At 38.5% G+C, this 17,267-nt stretch overlaps 1 protein-coding gene across 6 annotated transcripts in view; it reads right to left on the bottom strand.

Annotated features, from left to right (window-relative positions):
* LOC101102731 (alpha-fetoprotein-like) overlaps positions 1–11,564 on the bottom strand; it is a 149,693-nt gene extending 138,129 nt beyond the window's left edge. For all 6 annotated transcript variants that reach the window (XR_009601063.1, XM_060417201.1, XM_060417202.1 and 3 more), the window contains exons 1-5: positions 11,447–11,564; positions 10,071–10,122; positions 9,791–9,932; positions 7,865–8,076; positions 1,933–2,065 (exon numbers count right to left, since the gene is read on the bottom strand). Coding sequence is in view for 5 of the 6 variants with exons in the window: in XM_060417201.1 (XP_060273184.1) it covers positions 1,933–2,065; positions 7,865–8,076; positions 9,791–9,932; positions 10,071–10,122; positions 11,447–11,531 (624 nt within the window). In the remaining variant the exon portion in view is untranslated. The remainder of the gene's footprint in view (positions 1–1,932; positions 2,066–7,864; positions 8,077–9,790; positions 9,933–10,070; positions 10,123–11,446) is intronic.
* Positions 11,565–17,267: the final 5,703 nt, after the last annotated feature.

The raw sequence follows: 17,267 nt of genomic DNA, 5'->3' as shown, positions 1-17,267 counted from the left end.
TTTATAATTTCTGGTCTTACATTTAGATCTTTAATCCATTTTGAGTTTATTTTTGTGTGCGGTGTTAGAAAGTGATCTAGTTTCATTCTTTTACAAGTGGTTGACCAGTTTTCCCAGCACCACTTGTTAAAGAGATTGTCTTTACTCCATTGTATATTCTTGCCTCCTTTGTCAAAGATAAGGTGTCCATATGTGTGTAGATTTATCTCTGGGCTTTCTATTTTGTTCCATTGATCTATATTTCTGTCTTTGTGCCAGTACCATACTGTCTTGATGACTGTGGCTTTGTAGTAGAGCCTGAAGTCAGGCAAGTTGATTCCTCCAGTTCCATTCTTCTTTCTCAAGATTGCTTTGGCTATTTGAGGTTTTTGTATTTCCATACAAATCTTGAAATTATTTGTTCCAGTTCTGTGAAAAATATGGCTGGTAGCTTGATAGGGATTACATTGAATTTGTAAATTGCTTTGGGTAGTATCCTCATTTTCACTATATTGATTTTTCCGATCCATGAACATGGTATATTTCTCCATCTATTAGTGTCCTCTTTGATTTCTTTCATCAGTGTTTTATAGTTTTCTATATATAGGTCTTTAGTTTCTTTAGGTAGATATATTCCTAAGTATTTTATTCTTTTTGTTGCAATGGTGAATGGAATTGTTTCCTTAATTTCTTTTTCTACTTTCTCATTATTAGTGTATAGGAATGCAAGGGATTTCTGTGTGTTGATTTTATATCCTGCAACTTTACTATATTCATTGATTAGCTCTAGTAATTTTCTGGTGGAGTCTTTAGGGTTTTCTATGTAGAGGATCATGTCATCTGCAAACAGTGAAAGTTTTACTTCTTCTTTTCCAATTTGGATTCCTTTTATTTCTTTTTCTGCTCTGATTGCTGTTGCCAAAACTTCCAAGACTATGTTGTGTGTAGCTTTAAAGATAACTATGATTATTGCATACTTAGCATATGCTAGAGACTCTTTAGATACATCATTTAATTTCTTACACAAGGTAGAAGATGAGGAGCTCAATAGGAGAAACATAGTTAAAGGAATAGAGAAATAAGGGTTGAGAGGATTATGAGAGAAATGCTCATTGAAGTGATTAAAGAAAACAGCAAGAAAATGGTGTTACTGCATTGATTATCAAACTACTATTCATTTCAGTGTGACCTTCGAAAAATCCATCCGGTGTGCCTTCTTAAGAGTTATTTTATGTTGGTATCCAGAACCTTTAATGAGCATACATTAAAAAGTACTTTTATCATGGAACTAATCACTTATTTACGTCTATTCAACTAAGGAGAAAAGGCCATATGGTTAAAATTAAATGTGTGGCTAATGGTATTTTCCAGGGTTAGCTAAAATAAAGTCTTCTATCTCATGTTCTTCTTACAATGAGCTTTTGTTATAGTGTATTTACTTTCTCCTTCAAAGTTTTGTAGTATTTCAGCCAATAGAGTTTAATAAAGGTAAATTTTGAAGCTTGGTCATAAAAGGCCATACAACTTCTGCTTTATCCATAAGAATACTCATTCTTGAGACTCTGGCCATATGTTAGCAGTCCAGCTGCCCTCAGGCTGCCACGCTGTGAGGAAGTCCAAACCAGCCAAGTCAATGACACCATTTAATTAATTATTAAGTAAGGTAATATGAGAAAAAAGAGATGTTGGTGTGTTTTGCTATGCAGAAACAATAATTGAAGTATTAAATATGTATTATGAAGTGATATTTGTGCTGGATCATGCTTCTCAAATTTTGAGGACTATATGAATGGCCTGAGTATCTTGTTAAAATGATGTCTTATTGAGCAGGTCTGGAGAAGAGCTTCATTCTGCATCTTTAACAAGCTGCAAGGTGATTCATATGCTGCTGGTCTACAGTCCACACTTCACATAACAACTTCCTAAATAACAGTTGACATAGAAATAGTTTACCTTTGTCTGGAAGCATTCAGTCTTATTTTCTTCTTGGCAACATGACTGAACAGCTGTTTCATAGCAAACAGACATGGTTAAAATACTGGGTCCATACACGAATGGGTGCTTCCTAGAAGTTTCATAAATGTACCTATAATTTGACAAATACAAAGTCATAATACTGGAATTATTATGGAATAATATAACTTGGAATTCAAGAACATGTTCTGACACTGTTTCTTAAAATCTTATGATTCATTTAGCTTAGTTGACCTGAAACTTCTAGAATTTCATGGTAACATAAATGGGATACCACTACACTTAAATGTATCAATGGTTCACAACAGACAGGTCATTGTGAGGTTAGACAGTGCCCAAGAAGTAATCCACTGTATCTTCTGGACCAGTGAGAAAAGGAAATCACTAATTAAAAGTGTTCATTTTTATATAAGTAGTAAAAGTAGAAAGTTCAATAGTCTAAACTGATTGTAAATGGAAGATAGTACAGCTGGTAAAGGGGAACTAAATTTAGAAGTTATTGGTGGATGAAGAGGAATCTTTCAAGATCATCTGTAAGTTCTTTCTAGACTACGAAAGTTTATGCCATTGTCCTCCAAGGTGTGTCACTCAATATTTGGGTTTATGACTAAATCTGAGTATTAATTTGCTTCTCAAATTCATTCTTTTCTCTTTTTTCTTACATTTTTTAGGTTACATTTTGTAGAATGTGGCATCTTAGTTCCCCAACAGGAATCGAACCAGTGCCCACTGCATTGGGAGTTGAGTCTTTTTTTTTTTTTTTTTAAGATATAACGGGTTTTTTATTGAAAGCCAAATCAGAATAATAATGAATTAATCCAGGTAATTTAATTAGTCACTGTTAATAATGTTACAGTTAGTGACATCTGACAGTCCAGGAGGTGGATAAGACCTATTCTCTTCCCTAGCATCAACTCATGCTATTTTAATGAGTGGTTGGTTTTTAAAATGGAATAAAGCTCTAAATTTGGGAGAATTCACGTTTTTAAAATCTGTACCTCTTGTGTTTGGTTGAAGCCAGAGCTTCAGATAGTGTTTTTCTAAGTTCTTGCTAAGTAGAAATATTTGTAACAAAAGAACTCAGACCATCCTGGAAGTCTCATGTAGAATGGGAAACTCTATCAAAGAAATCACAGTTTTTATTGTGATTGTTGTCACTGTTCAGTTGCTAAGTCAGGTCCAACTCTTTGGGACCTCATGAATTATAGCATGCCAGGCTCCTCTGCCCTCCACTATCTCCTGGAGTTTACTCAGAACATGTCCACCAAGTTAATAATGCTGTCAAGCCAATCACCACATAGTGCTTGTGTGCTTGCTAAGCCACTTCAGTCATGTCCGACTCTGAATCCCTATAGACTGTAGCCCACCAGGCTCCTCTGTCCATGGGATTCTCCAGGCAAGAACACTGGAGTGGGTTGCCATGCCCTTCTCCAGGGAATCTTCCTGACCCAGGAACAGAACCCATGTCTTATATCTTCTGCATTGGCAGGCAGGTTCTTTACCTCTAGCACCACCTGGAAACCCCAGACCATCAGGGAAATCCTTCTCAAATTCATTCTTTACACTCACTGTGGAGCCTGGGCACCAGGCCTGCCTCTCACTTATCATCATATCTCCTCACACTACTCCAAAAGCTTGCTCAAATTACTTACTCCCCATCCCTCCTCCCACACGCAAATACCCAATGAAGGTTGACATTGCAGACAAAAACCGGCTTAAGGCTCAAACAAATCCATTTTCTCTTATAATCACAGGAAAGTTTCTTTTCAAGCCTCCCTTGCAGTTAGGTGAGAACATGTAACTGAGTTCTAATCAATTGAATAAACATGCCATATACCACTTCTAGGCTTGGCTGTTAATTACTTTGCACAGTTCTTTGTTCTTTTTCTTTTTTGAAGTAAACTTTGAAACACATGCTCCAGGTGGTATAGCTCCAAAATAGAAGCAACTTTCATTTCTGAGTTACTTCTTAAAGGAAAGTTGTCAGGAGCTGAGCTGAGCTGAGCTGGAGAAGGCCGAGAGGCCAAGTGCCAGAGCAGCCAATTAAGACAAAAGCCAAAATGAAAGTATAGTCAGGCTTTATTTACTTTCAGGGATAGTATATTCAAAGGGGGCTTCCCAGGTGGCTCAGTGATAAAGAATCTGCCTACAATGTAGGGGATGTGGGTTTGATCACTGGGTCAGGAAGATCCCCTAGAGAGGGGAATGGCTACCCACTCCAGTATTCTTGTCTGAGAAATCCCATGGATAGAGGAGCCTGGTGAGGTTCAGCCTATGGAGTCACAAAAGAGTCATTCACAACTCAGCGACTAAACAACTTAAGCGAAAGGAGAAAAAATGGTGTTCTCCCCACAACCTTCACCCCAGACTCAACCTACTTACTCTTGAAAGTTTAATCAGCAGACTTGTTTCATTTCAGCAAGGTTTCTTAAACATAACTTGTAGGGGGAAATAAAGCAGAATTTATATTATTAAGATATAACTGCCTCTCAAGAAAAGGCAAAATTCTTGGCCAATAGGAAATCTCAGTAGAGTCATTCAGTATCTTTGCTTTCTATTGGGTACTAAGCCAAACTAAGAAAGATCTTCATGACCCAGATAATCATGATGTTGTGATCACTCACCTAGAACCAGACATCCTGGAATGTGAAGTCAAATGGGCCTTAGAAAGCATCACTATGAAAAAAGCTAGTGGTGGTGATGGCATTCCAGCTGAGCTATTTCAAATCCTAAAAGATGATGCTATGAAAGTGCTGCACTCAATATGCCAGCAAATTTTGGAAAACTCAGCAGTGGCCACAGGACTGGAAAAGGTCAATTTTCATTCCAATCCCAAAGAAAGGCAATGCCAAAGAATGCTCAAACTACCTTACAATTGCACTCATCTCACACTCTAGTTAAAGTAATGCTCAAAATTCTCCAAGCCAGGCTTCAGCAATACGTGAACCATGAACTTCCAGATGTTCAAGCTAGTTTTAGAAAAGTCAGAGGAACCAGAGATCAAATTGCCAACATCTGCTGGATCATGGAAAAAGCAAGAGGGTTCCAGAAAAACATCTATTTCTGCTTTATTGACTATGCCAAAGCCTTTGACTGTGTGGATCACAATAAACTGTGGAAAATTCTGAAAGAGATGGGAATACCAGACCACCTGACCTGCCTCTTGAGAAATCTGTATGCAGGTCAGGAAGCAACAGTTAGAATTGGACATGGAACAACAGACTGGTTCCAAAGAGGAAAAGCAGTATGTCAAGGCTGTATATTGTCACCCTGCTTATTTAACTTATATGCAGAGTACATCATGAGAAATGCTGGGCTGGGAGAAGCACAGGCTGGAATCAAGATTGCTGGGAGAAATATCAATAACTTCAGATATGCAGATGACACCATCCTTATGGCAGAAAGTGAAGAGGAGCTAAAAAGCCTCTTGATGAAAGTGAAAGAGGAGAGTGAAAAAGTTGGCTTAAAGCTCAACATTCAGAAAACGAAGATCATGGCATCCGGTCTCATCACTTCATGGGAAATAGATGGCGAAACAGTGGAAACAGTGTCAGACTTTATTTTTGGGGGCTCCAAAATCACTGCAGATGGTGATTGCAGCCATAAAATTACAAGACGCTTACTCCTTGGAAGGAAAGTTATGACCAACCTAGATAGCCTATTCAAAAGCAGAGACATTACTTTGCCAACAAAGGTCTGTCTAGTCAAGGCTATGGTTTTTCCATTGGCCATGTATGTATGTGAGAGTTGGACTGTGAAGAAAGCTGAGCACTGAAGAATTGATGCTTTTGAACTGTGGTGTTGGAGAAGACTCTTGAGAGTCCCTTGGACTGCAAGGAGATCCAACCAGTCCATCCTAAAGGAGATCAGTCCTGGGTGTTCTTTAGAAGTACTGATGTTAAAGCTGAAACTCCAGTACTTTGACCACCTCATGCGAAGAGTTGTCTCATTGGAAAAGACTGATGCTGGGAGGGATTGGGGGCAGGAAGAGAGGCGGATGACAGAGGATGAGATGGCTGGATGGCATCGCCAACTTGATGGACATGAGTTTGAGTAAACTCCAGGTGTTGGTGATGGACGGGGTGGCCTGGCATGCTTCGAATCATGGGGTCGCAAAGAGTCGGACACGACTGAGTGACTGAACTGAACTGAACTTAGTTCCTTTCAAGAATTTTCAGTACAAACCTCCAAAGGCAAAGTTGAACTTCATATGAGGAAAAAACTTTCTAATAATCAGAACCATTTAAAACTATAATAGAAAGTCCCATTGTAAAGTAACACAGAGTCACACTTAGTTGGAAGTTGGGTACTAAAGTAAGATATATAATAAAATTTTACCATGATCACAACTGTTTTTGAAAACTCCTTACATAATCCAAATGTATAAGAAGGTATACATGTCCAATATACTATCTTTTGGTAAGACCATAATAGCTGACTTTTCTCCAGCTTTGATATAAGTTACTGTTTCTTTGAGAATTAAATAAAGTTGTTGGCTTATAATATAAAGCAAGTAATCAGAAAATTATTTTCCCTTGAATATGTATAGCTGTAGACACGACTGAAGCGACTTAGCAGCAGCATGCACTTATTTAAATTAGCATATAAAATAACTCCTCAAAACTGACTTTGGAGAAGGAAATGGCAACTCACTCCAGTACTCTTGCCTGGAAAATCCCATGGACAGAGGAGTCTAGAGGGCTATAGGCCATGGTGTTGCCAAGAGTCAGACACGACTTATTGATTAAACAGTAACTGATTTAATTGTAAATGTTCAAGAAGAGATTAGATTCACTGCCTGAGTGTTAGTTACATTTTATAATCTCTGAATGTTCAACCTAAACCTGATTTTATAACTCTCACCTCAAATGGCTAGTAAATAGCTAACCAAGCTCATATTTAGTTTCTTATTTGGTTACCCCTCATGTTAGGCAAGTAAGAACCTGTCCAACCCGCTGTTCTTAGTCCTTTCACCCTAAGTGACTGGGCCATTTAAGTTCTTCTTGAAGGCTCAGTAACTCATGGGGGATTTCTGCCTCTGGATGGTTGAATTAAAGATGTTTACCGTGTTCATCAACAAGTTACCAGGTCTGTTCATTCATTTCTGGTGTAGAGTTTAATTTCTAAAATCCGAAATTATGAATGATAGAATCAGCACCATGCTTCTTGCACTATATCCAGCACTCAGATGCTTCCTTTATTCCTGGTGTCTGTCTGTCTTGACCAAATGACCAGAGCTGCATTCCTTGAGAACTGAAGCTTTGCATTTCTCCTGTCATTTTTGTCTCTCGGTATTGGTTTCCTGCCTCTGAACCCCAGCTGCTTGCTTGTAAGTCTCTAAAGATAGACATCTATGCTAACTAAGAAACCAAAATATGAGCACACCTACCCATGGGCTATAATGCTATCCACTGTAGGCAAGAATTATAGAATCAGAGTTCTTGAGTAGAAACTGATCTCTGTCCAATCTACCGTTATTGTTTATTCCTAGGTTCCCAGTGACAGAGTCTATGCCTGTCACATATCCCTCCTGTTATACCTTGGTGAACCTGTACTGGCCCCTTGCCTAAGCTGTTACCTGCGCTCTGTTCCCAATACTCTGCCTGTTATGCTTTGCCTACTAGATCGTAGTTTTCAACATCATTTGCTACTGGTCTGATGAATCCAACCCTTAAGGAGATGGGTCCTTTACAGATCCTAGTCATTTTTAGTGTTTGATGACAGGCATTTTCATGCCTTCCAGGGTTCGCTAAGACCATTGTCATTCTGAAGGAAAAAAATAAACTGTAGCTCAAATTTTTACTTTATTTTTATATAATAAAGCATTGTGTACTCAGAGGCTTTATCTAAAAATCTCTCTTCAAAATTAGAAAATACTTTTTCAAAGACCTGGCAAGGAAAGGTGACTTACTGGTCTTTCACTGGCACTTGATTCTCTTTGTCCATCTCACAGATCTGCTCAGGATTTGAAATCTGGAATATTTCACTGTAACCTGCATCATCCTTTTTGTGTAATAGGAAACACTTATGTCTTGCTGTCTTATTTATATTGCAACAGTCAGAAAATACACGCTTGTCAGCCATTCCTTCGTTATTGCAAATATGCTCTAGGAAGGTAGTCATCTGTAGAAGGAAATAATAACATGAGGGAAGGCACGTATGGTCCATACTCCTAACCATAAAAAAGTTCAGGAATTATAAAGAAAAGGCAACTGAGTGTATAACCTTATACTCCATATCCAATAATCCTTGGACATAGCTCTTTTGAGCAAAAGTCTTTTAAAAGATTGTTAAGTTTCATGTGCTAGACATTTGGCCAAATAGAATTTATTGTTCTCTCCCTACTTATATAAGTGTTTCATTTTCATACAGCTGAGAGGTATTAAAATAAGCATAAGCCAAAATGGCCAGGGCCTAAAGAAATCAAGGAATTTTTAATAAGAATTATCCACCAAGAAATATGTGATGGCTTGCTTTGCTTGTTTCGTGATGGCTTTTAGTTGGTTTCCATGGGGACTTATTTTAAAAATTGAGCTCTAAGGCAATGCGTATTCAGTGTCAAATATTCTAACAGAAATGTAATGATTCAGTTTTCAAATGCCTTTGGATGGCAGTAAATGTGTGGGATGCTGTAAACCTCAAATGACATTCCAGATTTAGGGGATAAAGTCAGAAAAAGGTCATCTCTTGAAGTAGAAATAAGAAGAAATCACTGTACAATATGTGCAGGAGTATTTCATGTAAAGTGTGTTTCTAATAAGGCTAATGATTTTTCTATGACTGTGTGAGTGCCCTGCTAAGTTGCTTCAGTCGTGTTCAACTCTGCAAACCCTTGGACTGTAGCCCTCCAGGCTCCTCTGTCCATGGGATTCTCCAGGCAAGAATACTGGAGTGGGTTGCCATGCCCTCCCCCAGGGAATCTTCCTGACCCAGGGATTGAACTCATGTCTGGTGCACTGGCAGGCGGTTCTCTCACTTCTAGCACTACCTGAGAAACCCTTTCCTATGACTACTTAGATTCTAATAAAAAATAGATAGTTTTTAGCCCAAGAAGATAGAGTGGAAAAAACCTACAAAAAAAGAAAACTATTTGTATTTAAATTGTTGATATGAGAATAATTGATCCAAAAATATGTAGATTATAAGACTATGTTGATATGTTTATCCATAATTTTTGGGACTTCTCTGGTAGTCCAGTGGTTGAAACTTCACCTTCCAATGCATGGGGTATGGGTTCAATTCCTGGCCAGGGAGTTAACATCACATATACCTCACAGCCAAAAAAACAGAACATAAACAACAAAAGCAATATGGCAACAAATTCAATAAAAAGCTTAACAAAAAAGAATTTTTATAATCACAAGATACACACTTTATAAAAGACAATAGTAATTTTCAAGATTTTCTACTAAGTGGGAAAAAAACCTATAATAATATTCACTTTCTTCTTCTTTTTTATATTCTCTTAGACACTTTTTTAAATCAGTATTTTAATTTCCCAGGAATCTTCATATGAGATGTCAGACAATAGTAGTCTCGTGACAGAGAAAGAGCAATCAACTTAGATGAACAAGCTGACATTCTATGGTATAACTCATTTTCTCAAGCCTTTGGTTCTCAGAATGTGATCTCCTAGATATGAGCTTAATATACTGTAGGTTCATAAACCTGCAAAGATTATATCTTGAGTGTGACTCATGTACATAATTTGCTTTAAAATCGCTTGCTTGATTATTCAATCAACCCATCCCATAGCAACATCTTTCACTTGCAATTTAGTTTTAGTTTTAGGTTTTTTTTTAAATAGAGAGAAAAAGGCAGAACATGATTCACCTACCAACTGGTGACAGGATTCTGAAGGTAATTCATGTGACTTGAGGCTCTTGCACTTTTCTGCGAGATCTAGCAACTCTTGAACTATGATTTGTACTTCTTCATAAGTCAGTTTCTGAAGAAACTGTGCAACCATAATGTTAGTGCTGAAACAGAACACTTGTGTGAATGTTGAAGCCAATCAAACCTCTTTCCTCCATTAGTCTTGTTATATCACTGCCCTACTCCCCTACAAAATAATATGAGTGTAAATTTCCATTAAAAATTTTGATAATAAAACTCACACAGCTTTCAAGTTCTCCTCTAGATAATTCTGGCCATTTGTTTGCTGCATGGCTGGAAAAAGAAAATGAGATTTTTATTTGCAGAAAAGGAAATTTTCCAAGTTGAAATCCCCTTTTTACAATTCAAACCTGCATTTATTCACTCATAAATTTCCAGATCTGTTTCTGTTTACATCATAAATCAGGATAAATTTTATAAGAATATATATTTTCTTGTATTTGGGCTTCCCAGGTGTCTCTTGCAGTGAAGAATCTGCCTGCAGCTCAGGAGATGTAAGAGGCGTGGATCAATCCCTGGGTCAGGAAGATCCCCTGGAGGAGGGCATGGCAACCCACTCTGGTATTCTTGCCTGGAGAATCCCATGAGCAAAGGATTCTGGCAGGCTTCAGTCCATGGGGCCACGAAGAGTTGGACATGACTGAGCAACTGAGAACATTTCTTGTATTTAAGCTGTATTCTGTGAATGATTTATTTCTAGTCCAAAACATCATGTAGTTGAAATCTGTCAAATATATATTCTTATCTGTCATTGGCCAACAAATGTTACACATATCTGTATTGACACTTCTGAGTTAACTAAACTTGACTTTTTAATTAAATAACTCTTACTAGAAGTTACTAGCTCACCCAAAGAACACTAAGAAAATCAAATGCTGGCATTAGGAACAACAATATAAACATTACTACTTTGCTAGTCTTAATGTGGCAAAGACAATATCTTATACAACTAGGATTCACTCAACATCTTCATCACTTTCGCTCACCGTGTACACATACACATGCTCTCTATTGAAAACACGTCTTCCTTCTTATACCAATAGCTTCTGAAGAGTTTGCTATTGTTCAGTCGCTAAGTCTAAAGAGTTTAGCCACTATCTATTTAACAAAGAAACCATATCATTAGCAATATTAACAAGGAAAGGCTTTGGAGACAGTTATTCTGAGTTCAGCCTCTAGCTCTGATACTGAATATGGCCTTGAGAAACTAACTTAAGCACTCAGGGTTTTTGCGTCTTTATCAATCAAATGTTAATCACTTTTACTACACTGGATAGTGGTTAGGATTAAATGAAAGCCTATATGTGAAGCAATGAGCACAGTGGCTGGCACATAGTAGGTGCTGAATAATGTAGCTCATGATATTAGTCTATAAACACTATTGCTCAATCTAAAATAATTTATCCAATTTTAAATGCAAGTTCGAAATATATCATTCTCTCGTCTAGACTGGAAGTAAAATGCATGTGTTTCGCCGTGTGTGTTTTCTGCTTGTGTTTCCCCAATATATTAATTCTTTTTTTCTGTCTATGAAGTTTTGTCATGACGTCTCACCTCCTGGCACAAGGATGTATAGGTTATAAACAGAATTCCCTACCTGCATCTAGTAAACTTCTCTGAAGAGTCTGACATTTAATGTAGCTGAAGAAAATAAGAAAAGATATGGATCTAACAGTCTTCATTATTTCAGATAAACTTTATAGAAGGTACTCTATCACTCGAGAGAACTGAATAATCCTTTTATATTCTTTCTGAGTAATTACTATTAATAATTAAACTTCTTCTGGTGAATATTTTCCCCAGGCCACTATAACCGTGAAAAAATTACAGAAATTCATGATAATGAAGAAGTATTTCTGATAGGTAGCATTCATTAATGAATACTGGATTTTAAAATGAGTCATGTCCATCTACTTGTTTTTTCAACATTACATCACATAGGACTTGAGCTAAAGTAATCAATAGACGTTTTTGGTAAATACCTTATTTCCTAGAAATGCCTGTTGACATGTACAAAGTTCTAAAATGGCAGGAGATCAGGTAAACACATATTAGGACTACCCTAGTTCCAGTGCTGGATGCATTTTTAGGTCCCTAGTGAGAGTGGGGAGCACAGATTTGGGAAACAAACCCATGAGAATGCAACCTATATACTGAGTGTTCGCTGCAAGTCTAGCACTTTATATGACTGTATTTAGGTAGCAGGATTCTTATTTCTTGAATAATAAGTGAAGACTCAGGGTTGTATAATTTGCTCATGGACTCACAGGTAGAAATTCAGGTCTTTCTGATGTCAGACCTCACACCATCCAAGAGCTAGTAGTAAAAGTTGAGATACCAACATCTCTCAGCTGTTTTCTGCTTTGCCTATAATCCAGGTCTTTAGACTAGGGTAGGACACTGGTGACTATGGATTAACTTAGAAGTTCAAGCTAAACTTAAAGCCCCAAAGTTTTGGAAATAGGAGACCACTGGTTACTATTTTAACCATTCCTGTTCTCTGTTTCCTCATTTATAAATGGAGGGTTTTGATCAGATAATCTTCAAGGCTGGAAGTCCATTGCTTGATTTTGCTACCCACATAATCTTATTTCTGGTTTCCTGGGCAAAAAAATAGATGTTTTTCTGGAACTCTCTTGCTTTTCCATGATCCAGTGGATGTTGGCAATTTGATCTCTGGTTCCTCTGCCTTTTCGAAAATCAGCTTGAACATCAGGAAGTTCACGCTTCACGTATTGCTGAAGCCTGGCTTGGAGAATTTTGAGCATTGCTTTACTAGCGTGTGAGATGAGTGCAATTGTGAGGTAGTTTGAGCATTCTTTGACATTGCCTTTCTTTGGGATTGGAATGAAAACTGACCTTTTCCAGTCCTGTGGCCACTGTTGAGTTTTCCAAATTTGCTGGCATATTGAGTGCAGCACTTTCACAGCATTATCTTTTAGGATTTGAAATAGCTCTACTGGAATTCCATCACCTCCACTAGCTTTGTTTGTAGTGATGCTTTCTAAGGCCCACTTGACTTCACATTCCAAGATGTCTGGCTCTAGGTGAGTGATCACACCATCGTGATTATCCGGGTCATGAAGATCCTTTTGTACAGTTCTTCTGTGTATTCTTGCCACTTATTCTTAATATCTTCTGCTTCTGTTAGGTCCATACCATTTCTCTCGGAGCCCATCTTTGCATGAAATGTTTCCTTGATATCTCTAATTTTCTTGAAGTGATCTCTAGTCTTTCCCATTCTGTTGTTTTCCTTGATTTCTTTGCATTGATTGCTGAAGAAGGCTTTCTTATCTCTTCTTGCTATTCTTTGGGACTCTGCATTCAGATGCTTATATCTTTCCTTTTCTCCTTGACTTTTCACTTCTCTTCTTTTCATAGCTATTTGTAAGTCCTCCCCAGACAGCCATTTTGCTTTTTTTTGTTTCTTTTCCATGGGGATGGTCTTGATCCCTGTCTCCTGTACAATGTCACGAACCTCATTCCATAGTTCATTAGGCACTCTATCTATCATATCTAGGCCCTTAAATATATTTCTCACTTCCACTGTATAATCATAAGGGATTTGATTTAGGTCATACCTGAATGGTCTAGCGGTTTTTCCTACTTTTCCTACTTTCTTAAGTCTGAATTTGGTAGTAAGGAGTTCACGACCTGAGCCACAGTCAGCTCCTGGTCTTGTTTTTGTTGACTGTATAGACTTCTCCATCTTTTGCTGCAGAGAATATAATCAATCTGATTTCGATGTTGACTATCTGGTGATGTCCATGTATAGAATCTTCTCTTGTGTTGTTGGAAGAGGGTGTTTCCTATGACCAGTGCATTTTCTTGGCAAAACTCTATTAGTCTTTGCCCTGCTTCATTCTACATTCCAAGGCCAAATTTGCCTGTTACTCCAGGTGTTTCTTGACTTTCTACTTTTGCATTCCAGTCCCCTGTAATGAAAAGGACATCTGTTTTGGGTGTTAGTTCTAAAAGGTCTTGTAGGTCTTCATAGAACCGTTCAACTTCAGCTTCTTCAGTGTTACTGGTTGGGGCATAGACTTGGATTACTGTGATATTGAATGGTTTGCCTTGGAAATGATCAGAGATCATTCTGTCGTTTTGAGGTTGCATCCAAGTACTGCATTTCGGACTCTTCTGTTGACCATGATGGCTACTCCATTTCTTCTGAGGGTTTCCTACCCGCAGTAGTAGATATAATGGTCATCTGAGTTAAATTCACCCATTCCAGTCCATTTTAGTTCGCTGATTCCTAGAATGTCAACGTTCACTCTTGCCATCTCCTGTTTGATCACTTACAATTTGCCTTGATTTATGGACCTGACATTCCAGGTTCCTATGCAATATTGCTCTTTACAGCATCAGACCTTGCTTCTATCACCAGTCACATCCACAGCTGGGTATTGTTTTTGCTTTGGCTCCATCCCTTCATTCTTTCTGGATTTATTTCTCCACTGATCTCCAGTAGCATATTTGGCACCTACTGACCTGGGGAGTACCTCTTTCAGTAGCCTATCATTTTGCCTTTTCCTACTGTTCATGGGGTTCTCAAGGCAAGAATACTGAAGTGGTTTGCCATTCCCAGCAAGAGAGTTCCAGAAAACATCCATTTCTGCTTTATTGACTATGCCAAAGCCTTTGACTGTGTGGATCACAATAAACTGTGGAAAATTCTGAAAGAGATGGGAATACCAGACCACCTGACCTGCCTCTTGAGAAATCTATATGCAAGTCAGGAAGCAACAGTTAGAACTGGACATGGAACAACAGACTGGTTTCAAATAGGAAAAGGAGTATGTCAAGGCTGTATATTGTCACCCTGCTTATTCACCTTCTATGCAGAGTACATCATGAGAAATGCTGGTTGGAAGAAACACAAGCTGGAATCAAGATTGCCGGGAGAAATATCAATAACCTCAGATATGCAGATGACACCACCATTATGGCAGAAAGTGAAGAGGAGCTAAAAAGCCTCTGGATGAAAGTGAAAGAGGAGAGTGAACAAGTTGGCTTAAAGCTCAACATTCAGAAAATGAAGATCATGGCATCCGGTCCCATCACTTCATGGGAAATAGATGGGGAAACAGTGGAAAGAGTGTCAGACTTTATTTTTTGTGGCTCCAAAATCACTGCAGATGGTAATTGCAGCCATGAAATTAAAAGACGCTTACTCCTTGGAAGAAAAGTTATGACCAACCTAGATAGCATATTCAAAACAGAGACATTACTTTGCAGACTAAGGTCCGTCTAGTCAAGGCTATGGTTTTTCCATTGGTCATGCATGGATGTTAGAGTTCGACTGTGAAGAAAGCTGAGCACCGAAGAATTGATGCTTTTAAACTGTGGTGTTGGAGAAGACTCTTCAGAGTCCCTTGGACTGCAAGGAGATCCAACCAGTCCATTCTGAAGGAGATCAACCCTGGGATTTCTTTGGAAGGAATGATGCTAAAGCTGAAACTCCAGTACTTTGGCTACCTCATGCGAAGAGTTGACTCATTGGAAAAGACTATGATTCTGGGAGGGATTGGGGGCAGGAGAAGAAGGGGATGACTGAGGATGAGATGGCTGGATGGTATTACTGACTCGATGGACGTGAGTCCGAGTGAACTCCGGGAGTTGGTGATGGACAGGGAGGCCTGGCATGCTACGATTCATGGGGTCACAAAGAGTCGGGCATGACTGAGTGACTGAACTGAACTGAACTGAGGCAAAAAAAATTATCATAAGTGAGAGAGATACATTTGCCTGAAAAACAACAACAAATCTGTCATTATTTGGTTTTGGGACATGTTAGCTTATGGTAAAGAATACGGATGACTTGTGTGGTAGAAAACCACACAAGGGAAGACTGCCTTGCCAGGTTTCCATAGGCTTTCCAGGGTTCTCTAAACAGTCCTAATGTTCATCATCTCTTTCTGTCTTTCATCCTTAGAGTGGCTCCCTTGAGACCATACTCTAGGTTTCCTGGGTGGAAATGGACCAGAAATGGACCTATTACTCTAGTGATGACAATGCTTTGGATGACTGCTTTCAGACGGTCACCCATGTAGACATTACTCTTTCTCTATGACTAAGCCTTAGAATCATTCACAGCACCATGCCACGGGACAGCCACCATTAGCTAACCGGAGCTGGCACTTAAAAAAAAACTGTTCTATGTGTGCTAAACTAGTTTCTCTTTAAAGAATATATTTTTGGACAAAATTAACTTCTCATGAGAATCCCTTTCTCACAGTAAGATATTCTTTAAAACATAGAAGGAGTTAAATTCTTTATTAGAGACTGATAGTGGAATTTTAGATCAGAGGAAAGACAGGTTGTGGGGATTATATAAGCAAAGGCTAAGGAATGGATTTTGTGATAGAATTCGAAAGATGGCACAGAATTTGTTCTTTAAGAGAGGAAGATCTCCTCACTGACTTTTAAGATAAAAAAATGGAAGGTATGCAAGTGTAAGACGCAATGATGATTTTTAATAAATATTTTTACCACAAACCTAATTCTTGTCCAAATTATGGAAATAGAGTTTGAAGGAACCTTAGAAAAACCAAGGCTGGATCCCTAGATCCTGCCGAAAACCTGGGTAGTGACTGCTCATGCATGTGCCGTCTTGGCCCTTATTATAGCACCCTGAGGCTGATGACATTTACAAACATCTCTAGTACTAGAAGTCTTCCTGCATCGACTGAATCCAGTTATGTTCTAGTCATTGGTAAGAGCTCTGTCTGAGCCATACAGAATCAGTATGACTTGCTTTTGTTCCAAATCCTCTCTTTCCAGGCAAAACAAGACTTTTGAAAAATCCAGTTCTCTCCCTCCTTTCTTTCCATCACACTGGTTACCTGTCTTTTATCACTGTGTTCTTTGACACCTCAGTAGAGGGGGTTGTATGGCAGTTTCCTCTATGATTATAGAGTCTTGTAAAGGCAGAGGTCCCTGGGTCTTTGGTTTCATATCTGTGGCTCTCAGCACAGCACTGGACACATAGGAGGCCACTATCAGGTGCAAAATTGAATTTGCAAACTGCACTTTGTTTCACTTCTGTTTGCTAAACTTATTATTCATTATTTCAGTAACATTTTCTTCCTTGTCATCCTTGACAATAAACAAGAGTGTTTGGAAAAATGGTAGAAAGAAAAATTAGCTTCATGACTTAAACACCTACTGTCTGCTGGCCATTGTATTTGGATACTTTATATAGTAATTTATTACATCTTTCTAAAGCCTTTTGTGATGGAGTGATTATCCTTCCACCCTACACCAAGAAATGGAGGTCTTTGATTGTAGGCAACTTGTGTCTGAGGCCATACAGCAAGTTCATAGTAGTAGGAATATAACTCCCTTCTACTCCCCTGCCACCTGCAATTTCAGCTTGGATGGAATCCCGTTGCCACATCTTTCCATAGCAAGGCCCT

Source organism: Ovis aries, chromosome 6 (assembly GCF_016772045.2).
Source record: "Ovis aries strain OAR_USU_Benz2616 breed Rambouillet chromosome 6, ARS-UI_Ramb_v3.0, whole genome shotgun sequence".
Lineage (NCBI taxonomy): Eukaryota > Metazoa > Chordata > Mammalia > Artiodactyla > Bovidae > Ovis > Ovis aries.
This window is presented reverse-complemented; position numbering and strand designations above follow the sequence as displayed.